Genomic DNA, 23,292 nt, shown 5'->3' on the forward strand with positions numbered 1-23,292 from the left:
CCGCCCCGCGTGCGCGTACATCCCGTATCGCCGTGCGCTGACGGCTTTCTGCCATACCTGTCAGAGGAAAGAGGGCAGCTGCTCAGCTCCCGGGTGGGGAGCGGAAACTACATTTCCCAGCCTTCGCTGCGCTGCCACTGGGGCTGGGAGCGGAGCGCGGCAGGCCCCTCCTTCGGGGAGGAGCCTATGCGGGGGGCGGAGTTAGGAGGTGGTTGGAGAGTTAAGACAAGCCAATGAGACCGGCTGCTAATAAGTGGGCTTGGCTTACCCTATAACAGTGGCAGGAGGAGGAGAGCAAAGCTATTGAGCCAGCGAGGAGTGAAGCTGAACCTGGCCTCACACGCTCCTAGAGGACCACCTCCTGAGACAGAGTTCTTTTTCCCCCTTCTTCTTCTTTCTCCAAGCTCCCCTCCTGCCCTCCCTCCCTGCCCAGTACAATGCATTCTTGAGTGGCAGCGTCTGGACTCCAGGCAGCCCCAGAGAACCGGAGCAAGCCAAAGAGAGAGGACTGGAGCCAAGACACTCTGGTGGGGGAGCTTGGATGCCTGGCTTCCTTTGAGGACATCTTTGGAACGAGGGTGGCTTTGGGGTGGGGAGTTGTGCTGCAGGGAATCCAGCCAGGCCCCAAGATGGACACTTCTGGGCACTTCCATGACTCCGGGGTGGGGGACCTGGATGAAGACCCCAAGTGCCCCTGTCCATCCTCCGGGGATGAGCAGCAGCAGCAGCAGCCGCCACCGCCGCCGCCACCAGCACCAGCACCACCAGCAGCCCCCCAGCAGCCCCCAGGACCCCCGTTGCAGCCTCAGCCTCCGCAGCTTCAGCAGCAGCAGCAGCAGCAGCAGCAGCCGCATCCCCTGTCTCAGCTCGCCCAACTCCAGAGCCAGCCCATCCACCCCGGCCTGCTACACTCCTCTCCCACTGCTTTCAGGGGCCCCCCTTCATCCAACTCCACCGCCATCCTCCACCCTTCCTCCAGGCAAGGCAGCCAGCTCAATCTCAATGACCACTTGCTTGGCCACTCTCCAACTTCCACAGCCACAAGTGGGCCTGGTGGAGGAGGCCGGCACCGGCAGGCCAGCCCCCTGGTGCACCGGCGGGACAGCAACCCCTTCACAGAGATAGCCATGAGCTCCTGCAAGTACAGCGGTGGGGTCATGAAGCCCCTCAGCCGGCTCAGCGCCTCCCGGAGGAACCTCATCGAGGCTGAGCCCGAGGGCCAGCCCCTCCAGCTCTTCAGCCCCAGCAACCCCCCGGAGATCGTCATCTCCTCCCGGGAGGACAATCATGCCCACCAGACCCAGCTCCATCACCCCAATGCTGCCCACAACCACCAGCACGCCGGCACCACCGCCAGCAGCACCACCTTCCCCAAAGCCAACAAGCGGAAAAACCAAAACATTGGCTATAAGCTGGGACACAGGAGGGCCCTGTTTGAAAAGAGGAAGCGACTGAGTGACTATGCTCTGATTTTTGGGATGTTTGGAATTGTTGTTATGGTGATAGAGACCGAGCTCTCTTGGGGTTTGTACTCAAAGGTAGGGGCTGCAGTTTCTCTTTATACCTTGAACAAAAGGAATATGTAGGTAGCAAGAGAGAGAGAGCGCGCCGAGTTGGGGGGGGGGGCGGAGAGAGAGAGAGAGATTGGGGGAGAGAGAGAGATGGTGGTGCTGGGGAGAGGCGTTTGCTCAGTTATATGGAACACTCTAACTTCCCATGGTTTTCCTGCTTAATCCCGGGAGAATTCATTCCTTGCTTCCTTGGGAGGGGGGACATCCCCACACACTGTGTCTAATTTGTAGACTCTGTGTTAGGGAGGATTAAAGAATCCCTTCTGAGAAATCATCTTTCCTCCTGGCTCACTCGTACTAAAGCATAACCTAGCAGCTTAACGCACCAATTAATTACACTCTGCCTTGATGTGCTTGCCAGTTCCTGTGACTTCCCCTCCTCTCCTCCCCTCCCTGCTCCACTCCATTTTCCCGAGGATAAAAAAGAAATAAATGTCCGGGTGTGTGGGGGGGTGGGGATTCCATGCCAGCCCCTTCTCTCTCTGTCTTCTCTCTCTCTTCCCAAGTTTCTCTTTCCCTCCTCATCCCTGAGAGACTTAGGGCAAAATAGAAAAGCACCCGTGACTTGAGTCTCCTGCGGCATGGGGTAAAAATGTAGGCGGAGGAAATCAGCGGTCTTTTCTCTCAGGAAAGAGGACTCAGAATAGACCTGCTGCTGCCTTGTAAACATCCCCTGATAAAAATGGCTACAGGTGTTACCCGGGCAGAGCAGATGGGCGCCGCCTTGGCATCAGCTGGGGTCGGGGGGAGTGCCTCTTCTTCGGATGGGATGACAGGGCTTCCTGGGAGTCCCCGAGAGCTCATGCCCCCGGCTCAGCCCCAGTTCTCCCCTCCCACCCCAACTCCTTCTTCTTGGGATAAATACGGATGAGTGTGTGAGTGCGCGCCCCGATGAAGAACGGCGGCACGGCTTTAGCGGGGGAGCTGGCCCCACTGCCCCAGCCTCTGTCCAGTCCCAAGACGGAGGAGGGGGTTTCCCTCCCCGAGTGGGCTTGGAAATCGCGTCCTCCAAGGGAGTGGGGCTTGAGGAAGGTGGGTTTCTGTCAAAGCTCTGCTTGCTGGGAGCCCTCCTGCTGCGAGCTTGAAGGCTTGGAGACCTGGGGAGTCACTGGGCAAGTGGATTTTTTCCTCACTCTACCCTTCACCCCCAATTTGTTGGTGTGAGTGTGTGTGTGTGTGTGTGTGCAGGCTTGCTTGTTGTTTGGATTTCTCTACTTATTTGTCATTTTGGGCAGCGGGTAGCTGGGAGGGGTTCAGCTGTTGGAGGTTTCAAATAGAGCTTGTTTCAGGCTGGGCACAGCTGCTGCGAGACTGTCACATTCCTTGTTGAAATCCAGCCACAAAAACCTAGGAGGTGCTGATCGGATTTCCCCCATTCCCAGCCTCTCGCTAGCTGGAGCAGAGGATGGGCAGATTTGCCCGCTCTGGAAAGGGGTGGGGCAGACTTGTCAGATGACCTGAATAACCAGAATCAAGACTTCCAGGTGGAGGGTCCCCCAGGGACCTGGCTGCTCAGAGAGGACTGCCCCAGCCCCGGGCAGCTCCTGGAAGCTGCCTTCGTCTAAACGGCTCAAGGATTTGAGCCCCTCAGTGAGCCGAAGCGAGTGGGGTTTCCCCGGGAATCGCAGCTCACTTAGTCATTCCCTGTAATGAGCCTCTGAATCTGCGGGTCCTTCTGCTCGCTGCCTTCTCCCACTGGGCGCTCCGGGAGAGGGGGCTGCTAGCCTCGGCAGGCCTGGCAGCTGCCCTGGGCACAATCCCGGCTCCCTCCAGGCACCCCCTGGGGACCAGGAGCCCTTGCTGGGGGAAGCTGATGAAGGCCCAAGTGCTGGGGGGGTGGGGAGAAGGGGCAAGACAAGCACCCTCTCTTTTAGTGAACCCTGTGGTCAGAGCTCTTAGGGGAATGGCCCTTCATAGAGACAGCTCCCAGCGTGGGATTGGTCTGTGCACATTTGTTTTAATGGGGCGAGAGGGTTGCTGCTAGAGCAGGTGCCTCCCTGATGGAGTATTCAGGGAAAGGGGCTTTCCCAGAGCCGGAGACAGCAGACTCTGGCGCAAAGGAAGGGTGAGGTGATCCAAGGGGTGGGCTTTGCCTAATTTTAAATCGATGACCCTCTGGCTGATGGAAGAATGGAGGGGGCAGCAACCCGGGAAGTCCTGCCTGCCTCAGCTCGTGAGGCGGCCACCTCCTGTGCACCTTGGGGTCGGTATCGGTTGTGATGAGCAGGGCTCACCCGCTCACCAGCCCTTCCATCCTCTATGCATCCAGGCACTGAGTCATTATTGGAACAAGTATTTTCTGGGTGTCTGCGGCAGGCCCTGTGGACCCAGGAGGGGATAAGGTAGCTATTCCCTCTCCTCCTGGAGGCAAATAGGATTGTTTTAAAGAAGCAGACCAAAGTTTGAATCCTAGCTTTGCCACCTCCAGTGTGTGATCTTGGACAAGCCATGTAGCTTCTCTGAGCCTGTCTCCACAGCTGTCAAGTGGGGAGAGTGAATTAGTGTAAGGCGCTCCATACAGGACCTACTGTTATTGTTATTAATGATGAAGATGAGAGGAAAAGAGATGTCTTTTTCCTCTGTTATCTAACTCTGGCTCCAGAATTAGTTGGGGCCTTGATAGCTTGGGAACTAAGACTTGTCAGTGGAGCGAGAAGTTCTGTATCTCGGAGGGGAGAAGTTCTGAGATGGGGCTGGGTCTTCTGACTGGAAACCACCTATAGCATGGGTCTGTTGTAGGGGAGGTGAACATTTGTTCTCCAGCCTTGCAGAGAAAACGGACTCTGTTGTGACAAGAGGGTTTAGCTCAGAATGAAGAATCAACAGCTGGGGGAACTCAGATGTTCAGTGGACCCTGGGGAGGGATGGGTAACAGCCTCTTGCTGGAGAACTCTCTGTGTCTGGTTGGCTTTGCTAACTGGTCTGGAAGCAGGAGGGTGGACAGGGTGGCCTCAGGCACCCCACCCAGACTGGGTTATTCTGCACTGATGGTGGCAGTTCCCACTCAAAGGCCCTGGGGAGAGGGACACACTTTCTTTTCCCCAAATGATGAAGATTACTAACTAACCTTGTGCTTGAGCTGCTGCTTTCGGAAGTTCTCTGCTCTTTTCCACGGGGCTGTGGCCTTCCTGTTTGCCTGTCTTTGGCTGATATCTGTTACTGGGGGAGGAATTCATCATGCAGGCCTGGCTCTCTTGAGAAGGAAAATGGCATGACCCCTGAGCGTAGTCAGTTAATGCAAAAGGGAGGCGGCCTGAGGAGATAAGAAATCAGGACGGAATGGTCCTTGGCTCTGCTCTCCCATGCCTCAGGTGATGATGGGGAAGGAAGATGGGCTGCGGTAAGAGGAGAGCTGTTTGTGATCACGCCAAGGCTGTGGCTTCTGATGCTACTGGGTTATCCCCGAACCGAATGAGCGTCCAGGTGTTTTCCTTATGGGTGGATTTACCCTTGAGGCCTTAGCCCCCATCATAGGCCAGGTCTAGAGGTCCTGTTGAGGAATCTTAGTGGCATTGTCTCTACTGCATTAGTGCTGGTCAGGATTAAGGAATGAGGATTTGGGGAGTCGTTCTTGGCATGCTTTATTTTCTCCCAGAGCTGGTTTGATACACACCCACTTTGTGGTCTTACACTGCCTGCTGTGCTCTTTCCACTTGAGTCCAGAGAGAGCTGGGGACTCTGTGGATGCCCCCTCCTCACCTTGCCATCCTGCTGGTGTCTGAGCTGGTGCCCCCATCCAGCTGGCAAGTCATCGGTGGCTCAGGGACCTCGGGCGTCGGGCTGTGGGGTCAGCCCAGGGGAGGCTGGGAAATGCTGGGACAGCAGCAGGGTGGTTCTCTGGATCCACCAATTTTGCACAACCTCAAACCACTTAACCACCTCTGGACTCACAATCTGTCTGAGTTTCGCTGCCCAGGTAGAGCCCATCCTCTGCCCCTCTTGTGCCCCACTCCTGCCCTCCCCACCAACTTCCTGCCCCTCCGCTCTTCCAGCTCCCCCTGGGGGCCTTGTTGCTGGGGTCACCCGGGCCGTGGGTGGAGGAGTGGATATGCTGGGGCTTCCCTATCTACTCCATGCGTGGCTTCCTTTCTTCAGGCCCCCTCGTGGGAGGCCACCCTGAAAAGGGCGGCCTTCTCTGTATCGGCCGTTCGCTCTTCCAAGAGAGTGGGGCCCCTTAGGGCCAACTTGTATCTCTTTGCTGACCTCACAGAGGTCCACCCCCAGCTTCCAGCCTGAATGATTGAGTGGGCTCACCGGTCCCAGCTCTTCTGTTCCCCTGCCCTCGCTGTCATGGAGGTCTTCTCTGCAGAAGGGCAGAGCAGCAGCCGGGGCTCTGCTGGGTGAATTGTCCACACTTCCTGCCAGACCCAGGAGCCGCTTTGGGGTAGGGGGGTGACTGTGGGGGGATGTCCTGATGATTGGGAGCAGATGCCTCAAGGCACTCGTGTCTGTGGTTTCAAGCATGCTGGGAAAGTAGGAATAGGTCAGACTCCTCTGCGTGGAGCCTCCCTGTGGGATGACATGCAGGACCGGGTTGCAGAAGGCAGGAGACTCTTTATAAGCGATTGGCTAGAGGTAGGAGCCTGGGAGCCAGCCACCAAGGTCCCAGGCATACATTTTATCATCACACCCAGCGTCTTGGCCCAAGGAGGGCAAGAGAGACTCTGGGAGCATGAAAACGAGCCCCTTCTCCCACCCAGGGTAGTGGCGACTCTATTTATAACCTTTGTGGACAGTCTGCAAATGAGCCAAACGTTTGTAACCCACAGAAGGGACAGATAACTTTTATATATGCTTCTCCTTTGCATGTCATGACACTATTTATAACTGTCCCGGGGGAAAGACTTCATAATACATCCGGACTTCCCTTCCCCATGGGCAGTGCTCCCTGCTGCTCCGGCCCTGGCATCATTGCTAGGGCATTTATCGGCTACACAGGCTAATTAGAGAGCTGGTGGATGGCCTTGTATTTCCCTTATTGAGCTTGCAGGAAGGGGGATTTGTGAGGCCAGCGTCCAAAGATCTGCTCTAAAAAATATAAGGGTAAAGAAAAACAAAATGAAAAGCAATTGGAGTAACCTCTGTGGTGAAGGTGAGGCTGGGAGAGAGATGTAAAATCAGAACTGAAAGGTTTGGTTTTGTTGCAGTTATTTGTAAAGCACATTTGGGGGAGAAAATGAGTGTGTACTAGAGAGAGAGGGAGAGAGAGGGAGGGAGAGAGGAAGGGGTTGTGGAGGGCGGCTGTATATTGATGAAACACCGCCTTCCTCAGCTCAGTGGCAGGCAGACCAGCACGTTCATTCATTCGTAGCTGTTTTTCTTCTCTTTCTTTCAAAACCCCAAAGGCACAGAGAGAAAGAAGAAAGCCTCCTATTCCTCTTTAAATAATGATTCTAAGACTGCACTGTTCTCGGGAGCTTTGGGGAGGAAAATTCTAGTGCCTTTTCTTCTGGTAAGGAAAGTCTGGAGGAGGCTGATGGGTTTTTGGGTGCCCCCTCCCCCGACCCTGTCATTCCACCCCCAGGAGCTCAGCTGGGCTCCGAGAGCAAGGAGGGAGGGGGAGCTGGGGGCAGGGACCACCCTGCTTCATCTCTGGGCCTGGCACTGCATGGGCCACGAATGCTGCTGGGTGATGGGGCGGGGGAGGAGGGGACCATTTGTGCCTCACTGGGCCGGCTTTATCCTCGAGAGTCCTGGAGGTAGGGGGTGGTCACGGCACCCTTTGTAGATGAAGTCATGAGGCCAAGCTGACACTGCTAGTGGGTGGCAGCGCTGGAATAAGAACCCAGGCCCATTGGACTCCCAAGTTTAGGCCTTTTTCCTTGCCTGCTGCTGCTGGAGAAATTGCTTATCATTCGTAAGAGACAAATCAAGGTTTATGGGCATGAGAGCCTTGATGCAAAATGTTGGGACGGGCTGAACTTTACCGAGAGATAGGCAGGAAGCGGCTTGATGGAGGGTGGGAGATGCCAGTGCAGGTACCCAGAGGAGACAGTGTCCTGGGGGGTGGCCAGGGCAAGGGGGTGGGGCCCTGGGTGCAGCCTGGGTCCAGGGTGAGATGTGGACAGGCCCACTGTCCGTCATCGGGATGCCTCCTCACCTGGAGGCCTGGTAATACCGCCCCAGAGTGATGCTGGCAAAGCTGAGAGGGTGGAAGGTGTGGAATTAGACCCCTCCCTGCGAAGGCCTGGACCGGGAGGACTCCTCACGCAGCCCCGAAGGGCTCCCCTCCACCCTCGAGAGCCAGCAGGCCGGGACACTTCCGCGCACGGCTCCCTGGCCTCTTGGTCCTCCTGTGAGCTTCCCGTCGCCCTCCTCTCCCCTTTCCAGCACTGGCTGCAGGGCTACTTATTGGGGTGACCCGCGCGGGCTCAGCATCTCACATCCAAGGTATTTCCATGTTTGTTTCTCCTCAGGGTCCCCACCTTGGCCTGGGAGTCATTACAGTCAGAGTATCTCACAGATGAGAAAACTGAGCTGCAGAGGGGTTGAGTGGCTACTCCTGGTGCCCGTGTGAGGAGAGATGGTTCTAGAACGCGAGCTCAGGTCCCCAGTGCCTTGCTCGTCTCTCTGTTCCAAATCCCACCAGAAACCTCTGCTGGGGATTTGAGTGAGGGAACCTTCAAGGGCTGCTCCATCCCTGCTTCTAGAACTTTCTTCCGCATCCTTGAGTCCCAGTTTCCTACTTCCCCGGCGTGAGGCTTTGTTTAGCTCTGTCAGCGGCAGTTAATGTTAAAGAAAGGCCTATCTCTGCTTTGAAGGAGCCCTCAGGAGGCGCCTCCACCTCTTGCTTCTGACGTGTTGTATGGCCTTTGTCAAGTCCCTTCACTTCTCTGGGTCTCTGTTTCTCTAGCTTAAAAATGAGGGCTGGACTCTGATGCTGAACTCCCTTCCTGCTCCAAAGCTTTCTGATTCCATCAAACATGTATTTGTTGCTGTTCCATCACCAAGACAGCAAGCCACGGCCCTCCAACTCCTGTTTTCAAGGGGCGTCGGGCCTGCACCCAGGCACCGTCCATCCAGGCTGGGCTGCAGGGGTGTTGGGAGCTCTGAGGAAGCAGGCAGTCATTCGGGATGTTTGGGAGGCTCCCTGTGGGAGGTGGGGTGGCCCCTGAAGGGTTAGACAGACCAAGATGGCAGGGTCATGTGCAGGGGGCCTTTCTGAGCGTGAGAACGTTGGCAGCCAGGGTACAGGGTGCAGAGTGAGTAGGGAATGGAGCAGGGGCAGCTTGGAGTTCCCGCCATGTGGTATCCACAGGGACAGGTAGGGAGGAAAGGGAAGCCTGGGATTTAATATTTAGTTGATAACTGTAATTGCCAGGGGCTCAGAGTTCTTCCTAGAGTTCTGCACCCTCAGACCCTGAAGAGCGGGTGCTGCTCTTCTTTTCTCAGAGGCAATACTGATTGGCAGAGGTGGCCTGGCATGGCAGTTGCAGCCGTGGGCTCTGGGTTCGCATCCAGACTCGGCAGCATCCTAAGGGGGGGTCCTCAGGGAGTTTCCTGAACCTGGAGCCTGTTTCTCAGATGTTCAGAGCGAATCACAGCCCCTGCCTACAGCATAGCACCCAGGGCAGAGCTGGGCACACACTGAGCCCATCAGCTGTTGCTTTTGTGAGAGCAGTGCTTAGAAGATGATGCTGTTAGCCCTGAGTCCCCCAGAGAGCCGTGGAGGGCGCGGGTGCATGTGTCACCCTCCACACAGGTGGCTGTAGAAAAGGGCTCTGGAAGAGGTGAACACGTGTGGCACATGCCCCCTTTCTCCTAAAATCAAATGGCTTTACCTTCGGTCCTGTTTCTGCCTGGGTCCCTGTGGGTGTGTCTGCACAAGTAAGAGGGAAGCAGACTGCTCCCTGGAAGGTGGGGCTGCAGTGATGGCCTGGCCTGGGCTTCTGGAGCCTTCTTACCTCATGGGACCCAGTTATTCTACACTCAGCGTCAGCAATCTGTGGCCTGGGCACAGCTCGTTGGGTGTGGACCTGCAAATCGGACAGGTGGAGAGAGGACAAAAATAAGCCCAGGGAGCCAGGCCAGGAGGCCCGGAGGAAGGTCAGGGGGACACACGATGACCAGGCAGAATGAGGCTGAGAGCACGGATGACAGCGGGAGGGCCAGCCGGGAGGCCTTCCTGGGACAGAACTGGGCAAGCAAAGACTGCTAAGGCTTTCCTGACATGTCTTCAAGAGAACATAATTTTTCCTTCAAGACTTGCGATGGGGTACCGTCTTGAATTCAAAAGGTTGTGAGGGCTCGTGAATCAAGGTTCTCCCTATCCTTTCTGCGCTGGCAGGTGTTAACTCTCCCGACCAGGCGCCAAGGAGCATAAAGAGCAGCTGGGTTGGGGAGGGATGTACCAGGGGATCAGGGCTCGCCCTGCGTGGAGGCCATTTTTTTTCCCCAAGGCCTGGTTGTAAGGTAACCAGAGTTGTATTCTGAGCAGAGCCGTGATAACACTAAATGAACAACATGCAAATGATGTGTGAAATAATATGCAAATTGGCATCTGTTATTTTTGAGTCAGCTTGTTGGGCATTTTTCTTAAAGGACAGGCATTGTGCTCAGTGTCAAATGAACAGAAAAGCTGTCTTACAGGACGCTCCCACGGGGGCTGAATGGGCTGGTACCTGCCCCTCAGAGCTCATGGGCACCAGGCCTGCCAGCCAGCATCTTCAGAATCATTGATGTTTAGCTTGAGCTGATAAATGGAGAAGCCCAGCAAGCTGGGGGTCTTGGCCAGGACCATCCCACAGACAGGGAGGGGGAGGAGACAGGTGATGTGCTGGCTAACCTTGGGGAGTGGGGAAGAGACTGCGCTGGGGGCTAATTCTGACCCAGCCCTGTGCTGCTGGGTGACCATAAGGCCAGTGACTCAAAGTCTCTGAGCCTCAGTTTCCCCATCTGTAAATGGAGAGGGTGGCATTCACCAGCCTGGTGAGAACTAAACGTGATAATGGTTGGGTAAGTGGCCAGCCCAGTGGCTGGCACATCCCAGGCTGCCAACAAATGGCAGTTCTTCTTAGCGCCTTTGCCTGAGTTGGCACCTGCCTGCATCCTCGCAAGGTTCCACCAGCAGGGATTTTTGCACAGCCTTTTCTCCCTTTTAAGAAGATTTCTGATTTTAACAAATTGGGGCTTAGCCATTTTCTCTCTCTTCTGGCTTCCATCGGGTAGGATGTTGGCTTGCTCAGTCAGTCCCCGAATAGCTCCCACATGTGGGAATGCCCGGAGCCACAGACATGGGTGACGTCACCTTCCTCTAGGATGAGGGCTTGGGCAGGGCGTGTTGCTGTGGGTCGGGCTACTGCCTTTGGAGGGGCTCAGAGCTGGATGGCATCGGTGGGTTGACTCAGGGGAGGCCTCCTCCAGGGGCAGCTGCTGGCATATCTGGCCTGGTGTGGTACCATACCTCCCTCAATGGCCAAGCTCCATGGGCCCACCAGGTGTGCCAGCCTGGGTGACATGGCCCCTGTACAGGCCTCCCACCTCAGTGAGGAAGGCAGGGCAGAGACCATCTTCCTCTTTACAGGATCCCAAGACCCAGAGAAGTTATGTGACTTGTCCAAGGCCACTCAGCATTGTGAGTGGTAAGGGTACAGCTAGAATCCAGGAATGCTGGGTTTTAGTCCCACTGAGCACCTGCTATGTGGCAGGCCCCAGTCTAGGTTCCAGGAGTGCAAAGGTCTGTGCCCTTAAGGATGTGAGTCAGCTATAGGGGTCTCTCCTCAATGAAATGTGTTTTTCTCTGCCTCTTCCTAGAAGAGCTCAGACTTTCAACACAGACCTGGATTCAAATCCTGGACATGTGCTATTGAGCTGTATGGCCTTGAGCAGTGGCCCCTTTTTTGGAAAGTGGGATTATAATTCCCATTGCTGAGGGTGGAGGTGGAGGATTCAATTAGGCACAGACCTGGCCCCCGGGGGCTCTTTGGTCCACGCTGGTCCGTGGCAGCCTTTGCCATGCTATTTCTTTTGAGAGTTCGGTGGCTATGGGTTTGTAGAAACCCTTAGAGCTGGGCCCATGACTCCCTGGCTCTCTTGCTCTGGGCTGGACCGGGCGTTCAGCTCTGCCAAGATGCTCTCCGCTGCTCCTGGGGTAGTAATGATGCGGAGCCGGGTGGGAGGACATTTTGGCACAAGACACCAGACTGGTCCACGCTGTGTGCCAGTGATGGAAAGATCCCTCAAGAGTGAAATGAAATTGATGTGAGTGAAGAGCAAGTCCAGGATGGAGGTTGAGTCATGAGGGTTTCCTCTTGGGTGGAGGGGACCATCTCTCATGCTTCTGTCCTCAGCTGCTTGGCAGAACGTGCCTCTCTCACAAAGTGGATACTTCTTTCCCCTTCCATAAAAATGACTCCAAAGCAACTCTTAGGAGTGTAAAAAGGGGTAAATGGAGGAGGAGAAGAGAATGAACATTTATGAAGGGCCTACAACTAGTGCTTTCACACACCTCTTCTCGTCTAATCCTCACAACAATCCTTGTTTTACAGATGACTGACCCAAGGATCAAAGAGGTTAGGTGACTTGCCCAGGGTCTCACAGCCAGGAAGTAGTGGACTTGGGGCTTGAACACATGATTTTGCAGATCACCTCCTGGCTTGGGGCTCTTTCAAGCCAAAAGAGCTGTTCTTGTTCTCTCCCCCCTTGCCCACCCCACCCCTTTTAGTTTTATGCCACCCTCACGGTCCCACTAGCCTTACCAGAGCCTCAGTGGATGCTTTGAGCTCTGCAGGGAGGAGAGGGAGGAGAGGGAGGGGGAGGCTCTCAGCTTAGATGCAGAAGCCTGTTGAACCTCCATGAGCCCTGGGTACGTTGACAGGGAAGGCTGGGCTCTGGGGCCGAGGATGGTCCCCCGCAGGCTCTGGAGGGGTCAGCTGATCAGTCAACAGACATGCTTTGGTGTTCTTGTTCCAGCTCTGCAGCTTCTTGGCTGTACAACCTAGATGACAAAGTTGACTTCCGTGAGCTTCAATCTCCAGATCTGTGAATAGGGATGAGGATGTGTGTCATGAGGAGCCCATGAGACAAGACCCAGCGCTGGGCTCATGGTAAAGGGCTGGGGAAGTGCCAGCTGTTCTTATCGTTAATTTTCTCATTGTATAATCTGAAAACTCCAAACACAGACTTAGTCACCAAAGCCCAGAGGACTAGATAGAGTCGCTGACCTTGTGCTCCTTCCTGGCCAGATCATCTGTTGCCGGCCTGGCCAGCAGGCATCTTCCTGGGCCCATCCCGTTTCATGTGCATTCCAGTGCCTCCTGCCCCGCTCTCCTCTGTTGGTCCCACTCCATGTCTATCCCAGAACCACGCCACCCCTTGCTTCTCAAGCCCTTGGTCTTTTGTGGATAACTATTCATGAGGGTCAACAGGTGCCAGGTTGGCTCTTGGGGTTCAATACTTAACAAGACACGGAGTTCACAGGCTGGTCAGGGAGGCAGGCGTTGACCAAGTTATGACAGGTATGATGAGAGTTTTATAGGAGACAAAACCACACACGTGTCCTGGATTTGACCCGCCAACCTGGCTGAGTCATCCATTCCTTCTGCCTGTTCCCCCGCCCTCTATTCCCTGCGGATTCACCTTGCCTTCACTTCTTTCATCTTCCCTTGTATCTATCTCCCAGCTGCCCCCCCGCCTCTTATATATGGCAGCATAGCTTGGCGTTATGGCAGCATAGCCTGGCGTTGGGAGAACAGGCTTCCACATGACAGAGCTGGGTTTGAATCCTGACTGTCACGTGTGGCTTTAGGTAAGTTGCTTCAATGCTTTGATTCTACTTCCTTGGGGGTTAATCCTAACTCTACTTCTGGGGCAGTTCTGAGGATTAAATGAGGCACCACTGTATGGAAAGCATGTGACATGGATTGTGGCCCATGCTGAGCACCAGTAAAGATTGTGGGTGAAGAAAAAAGCCCTGGACTAGGATTGAGGAAACTTGGTTTCTGGGCCTCTGTTTTGTCATCTGGAAAATGGGAGAAGTGAGGTTGAGGATGATGATAATTTCTCCACTGGCCATTTTAAGGGATGAGGGTCATGAGGACCAGATGGAATTAAGGAGTGAAGGAGAAGAAAGCTGTGATGCCCGGAGTGAAGGAGCGCTTGGCTGTTTGGTGGGTGCGTTGTGGAGGTAGAGGTGGGCTGGAGAGGTGTTTTTTTTTTCCTTAAAATAAATTTCTTTGTTTATTTTTTGGCTGCATTGGGTTTTCGTTGCTGGGTGCAGGCTTTCTCTAGTTATGGCGAGCAGAGGCTACTCGTCGTTGCAGTGCGTGGGCTTCTCATTGAGGTGGCTCCTCTTGTTGTGGAGCACGGGCTCTAGGCATGTGGGCTTCAGTAGTTGTGGCACACGGGCTCAGTAGTTGTGGCTTGCGGGCTCTAGAGCGCAGGCTCAGTAGCTGTGGCTTAGTTGCTCTGCAGCATGTGGGATCCTCCCAGACCAGGGCTCAAACCCGTGTACCCTGCATTGGCAGGCAGATTCTCAACCACTGCACCACCAGGGAAGTCCAGCTGGAGAGGTTTTCTCTTCCTACCCAGGGGTGAAAACCCGTGAAGGCATTGTGGCTAAGTGGATTTTCTCACTATCAGGAGATGGCTGAGACAGACCCTCCCGGCCAGCCTCCCTCCCTGCAGGCTAGCCCTTGGCATGAGGCCTGTTCGGCTTCTGAACCCTCCTAGCAGCAGGGATTTAATTACTATAATGTCAGTAGCCATGGCTCGAGGCTTTCTGGTGGAGGGGAAACAGATTTGTCTTCTCACTGGGAGAATAAAAATCGATAGGAAGGAAAGGAAATGTACCTTCCTCTGAAGTACCCACTGCTGTTGGGCTGATGGGTAGCTTTGCTGGAGATGGGGTGAGAGGAGCCTGGACAGCAGAGGGGAGGAGACACAGGGTCCACTTCAAGGACCCTTGGTTCTTGCTTTTGTCTTCTGTGCCATGACTCAGCTGAGCTGCCTTTGTTTCCCCAGATCAGCCTACTAGTCATATATCAAGCAACAACTGTATGCCTGGCACTGCTCTTTAGAAATTTCTAGCAGAGTAGGGAGGCCAGGCGGAAAAATACGTAACTTTATTCATTCAATAAGTAGTTATTGAACATCTATTTTGTGCCAGCATTGTTCTAGACACCACAGATATAGTACAAAGAAACCATAAAAGATAAAAAACCCTGGCCTCTGGAACATATATATATATTTTTTGAATTTTATTTTATTTTATTTTTTATACTGCAGGTTCTTATGTTATCTGTTTTATACATATTAGTGTATATATGTCAATCTTAGTCTCCCAATTCATCCCACCACCACCACCATCACCACCCTTGCTTTCCCCGCTTGGTGTCCATATGTTTGTTTCCTACATCTGTGTCTCTATTTCTGCCTTGCAAACCGGTTCATCTGTACCATTTTTCTAGATTCCACATATATGCGTTAATATGTGATATTTGTTTTTCTCATTCTGACTTACTTCACTCTGTATGACAGCCTCTAGGTCCATCCACATCTCTACAAATGACCCAATTTTGTTCCTTTTTATGACTAAGTAATATTCCATTGTATATATGTACCACATCTTCTTTATCCATTCGTCTGTCGATGGGCATTTAGGTTGCTTCCATGACCTGGCTATTGTAAATAGTGCTGCAGTGAACATTAGGGGGCATGTGTCTTTTTGAATTATGGTTTTCTTGGGGTATAGGCCCAGTAGTGGGATTGCTGGGTCATATGGTAATTCTATTTTTAGCTTTTTAAGGAAACTCCATGCTGTTCTCCATAGGGGCTGTATCAATTTACATTCCCACCAACAGTGCAAGAGAGTTCCCTTTTCTCCACACTCTTGCCAGCATTTGTAGTTTGTAGATTTTGTCATGATACTCATTCTAACCAGTGTGAGGTGATACCTCATTGTAGTTTTCTTTCTTTATTTATTTTTGGCTGCATTGGATCTTCATTGCTGCATGCAGGCTTTCTCTAGTTGTGGTGAGCAGGGGCTACTCTTCATTGTGGTGTGTGGGCTTCTCATTGCGGTGGCTTCTCTTGTTGCGGAACACGGGCTCTAGGCGTGCAGGCTTCAGTAGTTGTGGCATGTGGGCTCAGTAGTTGTGGCTCGTGGGCTCTAGAGCGCAGGCTCAGTAGTTATGGTGTGCACGGGCTTAGTTGCTCTGCGGCATGTGGGATTTTCCTGGACCAGGGCTTGAACTCGTGTCCCCTGCATTGGCAGGCGGATTCTTAACCACTCTGCCACGAGGGAAGCCCCCATTGTAGTTTTGATTTACATTTATCTAATGATTAGTGATGTTGAACAGCTTTCATGTGCCTCTTGACCATCTGTATGTTTTCTTTGGAGAAATGTCTACTTAGGTTTTCTGCCCATTTTTTGATTGGGTTGTTTTATTAATATTGAGCTGCATGAGCTGTTTATATATTTTGGAGATTAATCCTTTGTCCGTTGATTCATTTGCAAATATTTTCTCCCATTCTGAGAGTTGTCTTTTCGTACTGTTTCTAGTTTCCTTTGCTGTGCAAAGCTTTTAAGTTTCATTAGGTCCCATTTGTTTATTTTTGTTTTTATTTCCATTACTCTAGGAGGTGGGTCAAAAAAAATCTTGCTGTGATTTATGTCAAAGAGTGTTCTTCCTATATTTTCCTCTAAGAGTTTGATAGTGTCTGGCCTTACATGTAGGTCTTTAATCCATTTTGAGTTTATTTTTGTATATGGTGTTAGACAGTGTTCTAATTTCATTCTTTTACATGTAGCTGTCCAGTTTTCCCAGCACCACTTATTGAAGAGACTGTCTTTTCTCCATTGTATATCCTTGCCTCCTTTGTCATAGATTAGTTGACCATATGTATGTGGCTTTAACTCTGAGCTTTCTATCCTGTTCCATTGATCTATATTTCTGCTTTTGTGCCAGTACCATATTGTCTTGATTACTGTAGCTTTGTAGTATAGTCTGAAGTCAGGGAGTCTGATTCCTCCAGCTCCATTTTTTTCCCTCAAGACTGCTTTGGCTATTCTGGGTCTTTTGTGTCTCCATACAAATTTTAAGATTTTTTTTGTTCTGATTGTGTGGAAAATGCCATTGATAATTTGACAGGGATTGCATTGAATCTGTAGATTGCTTTGGGTAGCATAGTCGTTTTCACAATATTGATTTTTCCAATCCAAGAACATGGTATATCTCTCCATCTGTTTGTGTCATCTTTGATTTCTTTCATCAGTGTCTTATAGTTTTCTGAGTACAGGTCTTTTGTCTCCCTAGGTAGGTTTATTCCTAGGTATTTTATTCTTTTTGTTGCAGTGGTGAATGAGACTGTTTCCTTAATTTCTCTTTCTGATCTTTCATTGTTAGTGTATAGGAATGCAAGAGATTTCTGTGCATTAATTTTGTATCCTGTAACTTTACCAAATTCATTGATTAACTCTAGTAGTTTTCTGGTGGCATCTTTAGTATTATCTATGTATAGTATCATGTCCTCTGCAAACAGTGACTTTCCAATTTGTATTCCTTTTATTTCTTTTTCTTCTCTGATTGCCATGGCTAGGACTTCCAAAACTATGTTGAATAATAGTGGTGAGAATGAGCATCCTTGTCTTGTTCCTGATCTTAGAGGAAATGCTTTCTGTTTTTCACTATTGAGAATGATGTTTGCTGTGGGTTTGTCATATATGGCCTTCATTATGTTGAGGTAGGTTCCCTCTATGCCCACTTTCTGGAGACTTTTTATCATAAATTGGTGTTGAATTGTGTAAAAAGCTTTTTCTGCCTGTATTGACATTATCATATGGTTTTTCTTCTTCAATTTGTTAATATGGTGTATCACATTGATTAATTTGCATATATTGAAGAATCCTTGCATCCCTGGGATAAATCCCACTTGATCATGGTGTATGATCCTTTTAATATGTTGTTGGATTCTGTTTGCTAGTATTTTGTTGAGGATTTTTGCATCTATATTCATCAATGATATTGGTCTGTAATTTTCTTTTTTGTAGTATCTCTGTCTGATTTTGGTATCAGGGTGATGGTAGCCTCATAGAATGAGTTTGGGAGTGTTCCTTCCTCTGCAGTTTTTTGGAAGAGTTTGAGAAGGGTGGGTGTTAGCTCGTCTCAATGTTTGATAGAATTCACCTTTGAAGCCATCTGGACCTGGACTTCTGTTTGTTACAAGATTTTTAATCACAGTTTCAATTTCATTACTTGTGATTGGTCTGTTCATATTTTCTGTTTCTTCCTGGTTCAGTCTTGGAAGTTTCTACCTTTCTAAGAATTTGTCCATTTCTTCCAGGTTGTCCATTTTATTGGCATAGAGTTGCTTGTAATAGTCTCTTAGGGTGCTTTGATTTCTGTGGTGTCTGTTGTAACTTCTCCTTTTTCATTTCAATTTTATTGATTTGAGTCCTCTCCCTCTTTTTTTTGATGAGTCTGGCTAAAGGTTTATCAATTTTGTTTATCTTCTCAAAGAACCAGCTTTTAGTTTTATTGATCTTTGCTATTGTTTTCTTTGTTTCTGCTTCATTTATTTCTGCTCTGATCTTTATGATTTCTTTCCTTCTACTAACTTTGGGTTTTGTTTGTTCTTCTTTCTCTATTTCCTTTAGGTGTAAGGTTAGATTGTTTATTTGAGATTTTTCTTGTTTCTTGCAGTAGGCTTGTATTGCTATAAACTTCCCTCTTAGAACTGCTTTTGCTGCATCCCATAGGTTTTGGATCGTCGTGTTTTCATTGTCATTTGTTTCTAGGTATTTTTTGATTTCCTCTTTGATTTCTTCAGTGATCTCTTGGTTTTTTTTTTTTTTTTTTTTTTCCGGTATGCGGGCCTCCCACTGCCGCGGCCTCTCCTGTTGCGGAGCACAGGCTCCGGACGTGGCCATGGCTCACGGGCCCAGCCGCTCTGCGGCACGTGGGATCCTCCAGGACCGGGGCACGAACCCACGTCCCCTGTACCGGCAGGCAGGCGGACTCTCAACCACTGCGCCACCAGGGAAGCCCTCTTGGTTTTTTAGCAACGTATTTCTTAGCCTCCATGTGTTTGTGCTTTTTAGGTTTTCTTGCCTGTAATTGATTTCTAATCTCATAGCATTGTGGTCAGAAAAGATGCTTGACATGATTTCAATTTTCTTAAGTTTACTGAGGCTTGATTTGTGACCCAAGATGTGATCTATCCTGGAGAATGTTCCATGTGTGCTTGAGAAGAAAGTGCAATCTGCTGTTTCTGGATGGAAGTCCTATGAATATCAATTAAATCTACCTGGTCTATTGTGTCATTTAAAGGTTGCGTTTCCTTATTAATTTTCTCTTTGGATGATCTGTCCATTGGTGTAAGTGAGGTGTTAAAGTGCCCCACTGTTATTGTGTTACTGTCAATTTCCTCTTTTATAGCTGTTAGCAGTTGCCTTATGTATTGAGGTGCTCCTATGTTGGATGCATGTATATTTATAATTGTTATATCTTCTTCTTGGATTGATCCCTTGATCATTATGTAGTGTCCTTCCTTGTCTCTTGTAACATTCTTTATTTTAAAGTCTATTTTATCTGCTATGAGTATTGCTACTCCAGCTTTCTTTGATTTCCATTTGCATGGCATATCTTTTTCCATTCCCTCACTTTCAGTCTGTTTGTGCCCCTAGGTCTGAAGTGGGTCTCTTGTAGACAGCATATATATAGGTCTTGTTTTTGTATCCATTCAGCGAGCCTGTGTCTTTTGGTTGGAGCATTTATTCCATTCACATTAAGGTAATTATCGATATGTAGGAACATACATTTGTTTTGGAGATTTTTTAAAAACCTTTTTATTTTATATTGGAGTGTAGCTGATTAACAATGTTGTGTTAGTTTCAGGTGTACAGCAAAGTGATTCAGTTATACATATACATGTATCTATTCTTTTTCAAAATCTTTTCCCATTTAGGTTGTTACATAATATTGAGCAGACTTCCCTGTGCTATACAGTAGACCCTTGTTGGTTATCCATTTAAAATAGAGCAGTGTGTACATGTCAGTCTGGAACTTACATTTTAGTAGGTAAAACTGACAATAAACTATATGTTAATTATCCTTTTTGTTAGATAGCAATAAATGATACGAAGAGAAAGAAAGGTGGGATGGGAGGGCAGGGAGTTCTGAGGGAAGAGTTATGATTTTAAATAGGTGGGGAAGATCTCACTAAGAAGGCGACAACTGATGAAAGATGTTTAGGAGGCAAGGGAGTGAGCGAGCCACGGCAGAAGAGGAAAGAGCAGTGTGAAGGCACTGGATCGGCATTATGCCTGACATGGTCTGGGCAGCCTTGTCCAGTAAAAATATAATAGAAGCCACATCTGGAAGTTTAGGTTGTCCAGTAGCCATATTAGAGAAAAGAAAAAGAGAAATGTGAAACTAATGTTAGTGATATTTTCTATTTAACCCAATACAGTAAAAACATTACCATTTCAACATATAATCAATGTAAAAAATTATTGAGGTAGTTTAGATTCTGTTTTTCCTACAAGTCTTTGAAATCTGGTGTGTTGTGTATCTTACAGCACATCTCAACTGGATACTAAATCTTCACTGGAAATACCTGATCTGTGTTTAGAGCTCATAAAATTTACAGTTAAAAAGGTAGACTCACACACCCAGGTTGTTGCAAACATATTTAAAAGTTTTCTGATAAATGAATGGAGTATCATTTTTAACATGTAAGTTATTGAAAATGATATATATTTAAAAATTCCGTTACACTAGCCACATTGCCGGGCCTCAGTGGACATGTGGCAAGTTTCTACTGTGTTGGACAGTGCAGGTCTTTGGCAGTGAGGTTGACTTGGTATGTGATGGGGGCATCGAGGGAGCTGGGGGGTATGAGGTCAGAGAGGAGGTGGGACCCACTGCGGGGTTCTGTAGGCCATTGTGAGGAGTTTGGCTACCACCCCGGGTGAAATGGGAGCAGACGGAGGGCTTTGAGTGGAGAAGTAACAAGATCTGACTTACGTTTTAGTAGGATGGCTCTGGCTGCAGTGCTGGGAATAGACGAAGAGGTGGGGGCGAAGGCGCCCGGTTAAGAAGCCGTGGTCACAATCCGGGTGAGGGGTCCTGGTGTTTTGGAGCCAGGTGGTAGCAGTGAGTTGGTGAGAAGTGGTTGGAGCCTTGGAATTTTGGAAAGGAAGGCATTCCTGATGAGCTGGATGCAGGGATGTGGCAGTGGGGGAGGTGGGAGAGAAAGGGGAAGGTCAAGGATGAGGCCAAGAGTTCGGCCCAAGCAAACATAAGGATGGAATTTCCATTAATGGGGTTGGAGAAGACTGTGGGAGAAGCAGTTTTGGGGAGAAGGTGAGAGTTTGGGGTTGGATTTGCTAGGTTTGAGATGTGTCCATTTTGATATAATGTGGGTGGCCTGTACCCTGAGGCTGTGGGAGGTCAGAGGCCTGGGGCATGGCAGGCTTCTGCCCGAACCCCTGCACCATACGGATGGATGGCTCCCCTCCCATTCCAGAGGGCAGTTCTTGGCACAGCTGAATTTTAAAAACTTTCAGATAAATTCTCTGTGCCTCCAGCACCATTGGTGCTTACTCCCTGAAGGTCACTGGGAGTTGCTAGGGTCCTCTGGCTCAGAGCCATATTTCAAGGTCACATCTTCCTGCTCCTAGCGGACCCCAGAGCAGTATGATGAATAAAAAGAGTCATACATGGTCAAAAGCTCCCCCAGCACGCTGGGAAAGCCGATTTTAGGGGAAGTTACTGAAACAGTACAAAACTCTGAAGACACGCATTCCTGATTTCCTAGCACTTTAACTCTGCAGGGATGTGGAGGAAGGGATTAACTTGCTGCAGGTGGAGGGGGAGTGGAGAGGCGGGCGACCTCCGCCAGGTCTCAGAGCCAGGGAGGCGGAGAGGCCCGGCCCCTGGGAACCCCCCAGCCTCACGTTCACCAGCCGTGTCACTGAGTGCCTGGGGCTCTCAGGGACCATGTCGAGTGCCATCACACCTGCTCCCTTTCCAGCTGGGAGGAGAGTTGGGAAAGGGGGCAGGCGTGGCCTTGAAGGTCTTCTCCCACCCCTACCAGTGTCCGTTGCTGGGACCTGGGCCTGGAGGGTGAGGGTCTTGGGACCTGTGGACCAAGGCCACTCCATTCTGGTAACCCAGGCCTGCTGGGCACGGGTCTTCTGACCTGGGTTCAGATCCAGAGACTGACCCTTGGCTGTGAAACTTCAGTGATTTAATTTTTGAGTCTGTTAGTGCGTCTCTTGAATGGGGGTGATGATGCCTGCCGGGGCGGTTTTGTGAAGTGATGTTAATGAGTGACCTTAGCTCTGAGATGTGACACTTAGTGAATGTTGACTCTCAGTAAATATTGATTCCCTTCTTCCTTCCACGGATGTGAGAATTGCCTGTGGGCAGGCCAATTCTGCCCCCCGAGCGGGAGATGGTGCAGAAGGGAACATCTGTCGTAGTGTTGGATTGAGGATGCCCGATGAGCAGAGAGTATGGGTAGAGGAGAAGGAAGCACCTGCCTGAATGGGGGAGAGTGAGACCGTGGGGAGTCTCCTGCCTTCCGCGAGGCTGGGATCTCGCCCTGTGCCTTTATTTTTATTTATTTATTTTTATAATTTTAAAAAATTTATTTATTTATTTATTTATGACTGCTTTGGGTCTTCATTGCTGCGTGTGGGCTTTCTCTAGTTGCGGCGAGCGGGGGCTACTCTTCGTTGCGGTGCGCGGGCCTCTCACTGAGCTGGCCTCTCTTGTTGCAGAGCATGGGCTCTAGGTGCATGGGCTTCAGTAGTTGTGGTGCACGGGCTCTAGAACGCAGGCTCAGTAGTTGTGGCACATGGGTTTAGTTGCTCCGTGGCATGTGGGATCTTCCCGGACCAGGGCTCGAACCCGTGTCCCCTGCATTGGCAGGTGGATTTTTAACCACTGAGCCACCAGGGAAGCCCCATCGCCCTGTGCCTTTAGATCGCGGTTCTCAACTGGGGTGATTTTGCTCCCCAGTGGGATGTCTGGCAATGTCCGCAGACATTTTTGGTCATCAAGACTAGGGGAAGGCTGTTACAGACATCTCGTGGGTAGAGGCCAGGGATGCTGGTAAACATCCTACAACACAAAGGACAGTCCCCACAGCAAAGAATTGCCCGGCCCCAGTGTGAGTAGCTCTGGGGCTGGGAATCCCTGCTTTAGATGACTCATTCTCACAGGCTTCTTGTGAGGAGAAATGAGAAAACAGATGAGATTGCTTTATCAGCTTCAACATGCCATTCTAATCCCTCTCTCCCCCTACCCTTTTCTCAGGGTCAGCCCTGTGTCATAAAGGGATCTGGACCAGGAGTCGGAAGACATGAGTTCGAAGCCCGACTCGGGGGAGTGTGTCCTTGTGTCTGGTCTCCGTGTCCTTCATCCTTGAAGGTCTCGTGTGTAAACGGGACAGCGGTGTCCACAGTGGTGGGCTGTGGTGTGGACACAGTGAGAGTCTGCGTGGGGAAGACGCTCCATCACCTGGGATGTGCTGGCCAAGGGGAGGTGGCGGGATTAGAGCCTTTGTACATGTGCATGAATGATACTTTAGGAGAGGGGAGCCCAGGGATGCCCCTCTGCCCCTGCAGGGCCACGTGACTGTTCCCCCAGGCCTACTCTGTTTCACTTCTTGTTTTGTGTTTTCTTGAACAGGTGGAGCTAAAGTCTCCATTTGGGAAGATGGAATTTGCAGGAAAGCTCAGAGCTATTATTTGTGGGCTGTGTGAGTGGGGGAC

The 23,292-nt window shown here is 50.6% G+C and overlaps 1 protein-coding gene across 2 annotated transcripts in view; it reads left to right on the forward strand.

The window, feature by feature from the left end:
* Positions 1–629: 629 nt before the first annotated feature.
* KCNN3 (potassium calcium-activated channel subfamily N member 3) overlaps positions 630–23,292 on the forward strand; it is a gene marked incomplete at both ends in the record, with an annotated part of 172,406 nt that continues 149,743 nt past the window's right edge. For both annotated transcript variants that reach the window (XM_082832683.1, XM_082832684.1), the window contains one exon: positions 630–1,538. In XM_082832683.1, the coding sequence (XP_082688809.1) occupies positions 630–1,538 (909 nt within the window). The remainder of the gene's footprint in view (positions 1,539–23,292) is intronic.

Source organism: Leucopleurus acutus (assembly GCF_964270905.1).
Source record: "Leucopleurus acutus genome assembly, chromosome: 2".
Lineage (NCBI taxonomy): Eukaryota > Metazoa > Chordata > Mammalia > Artiodactyla > Delphinidae > Leucopleurus > Leucopleurus acutus.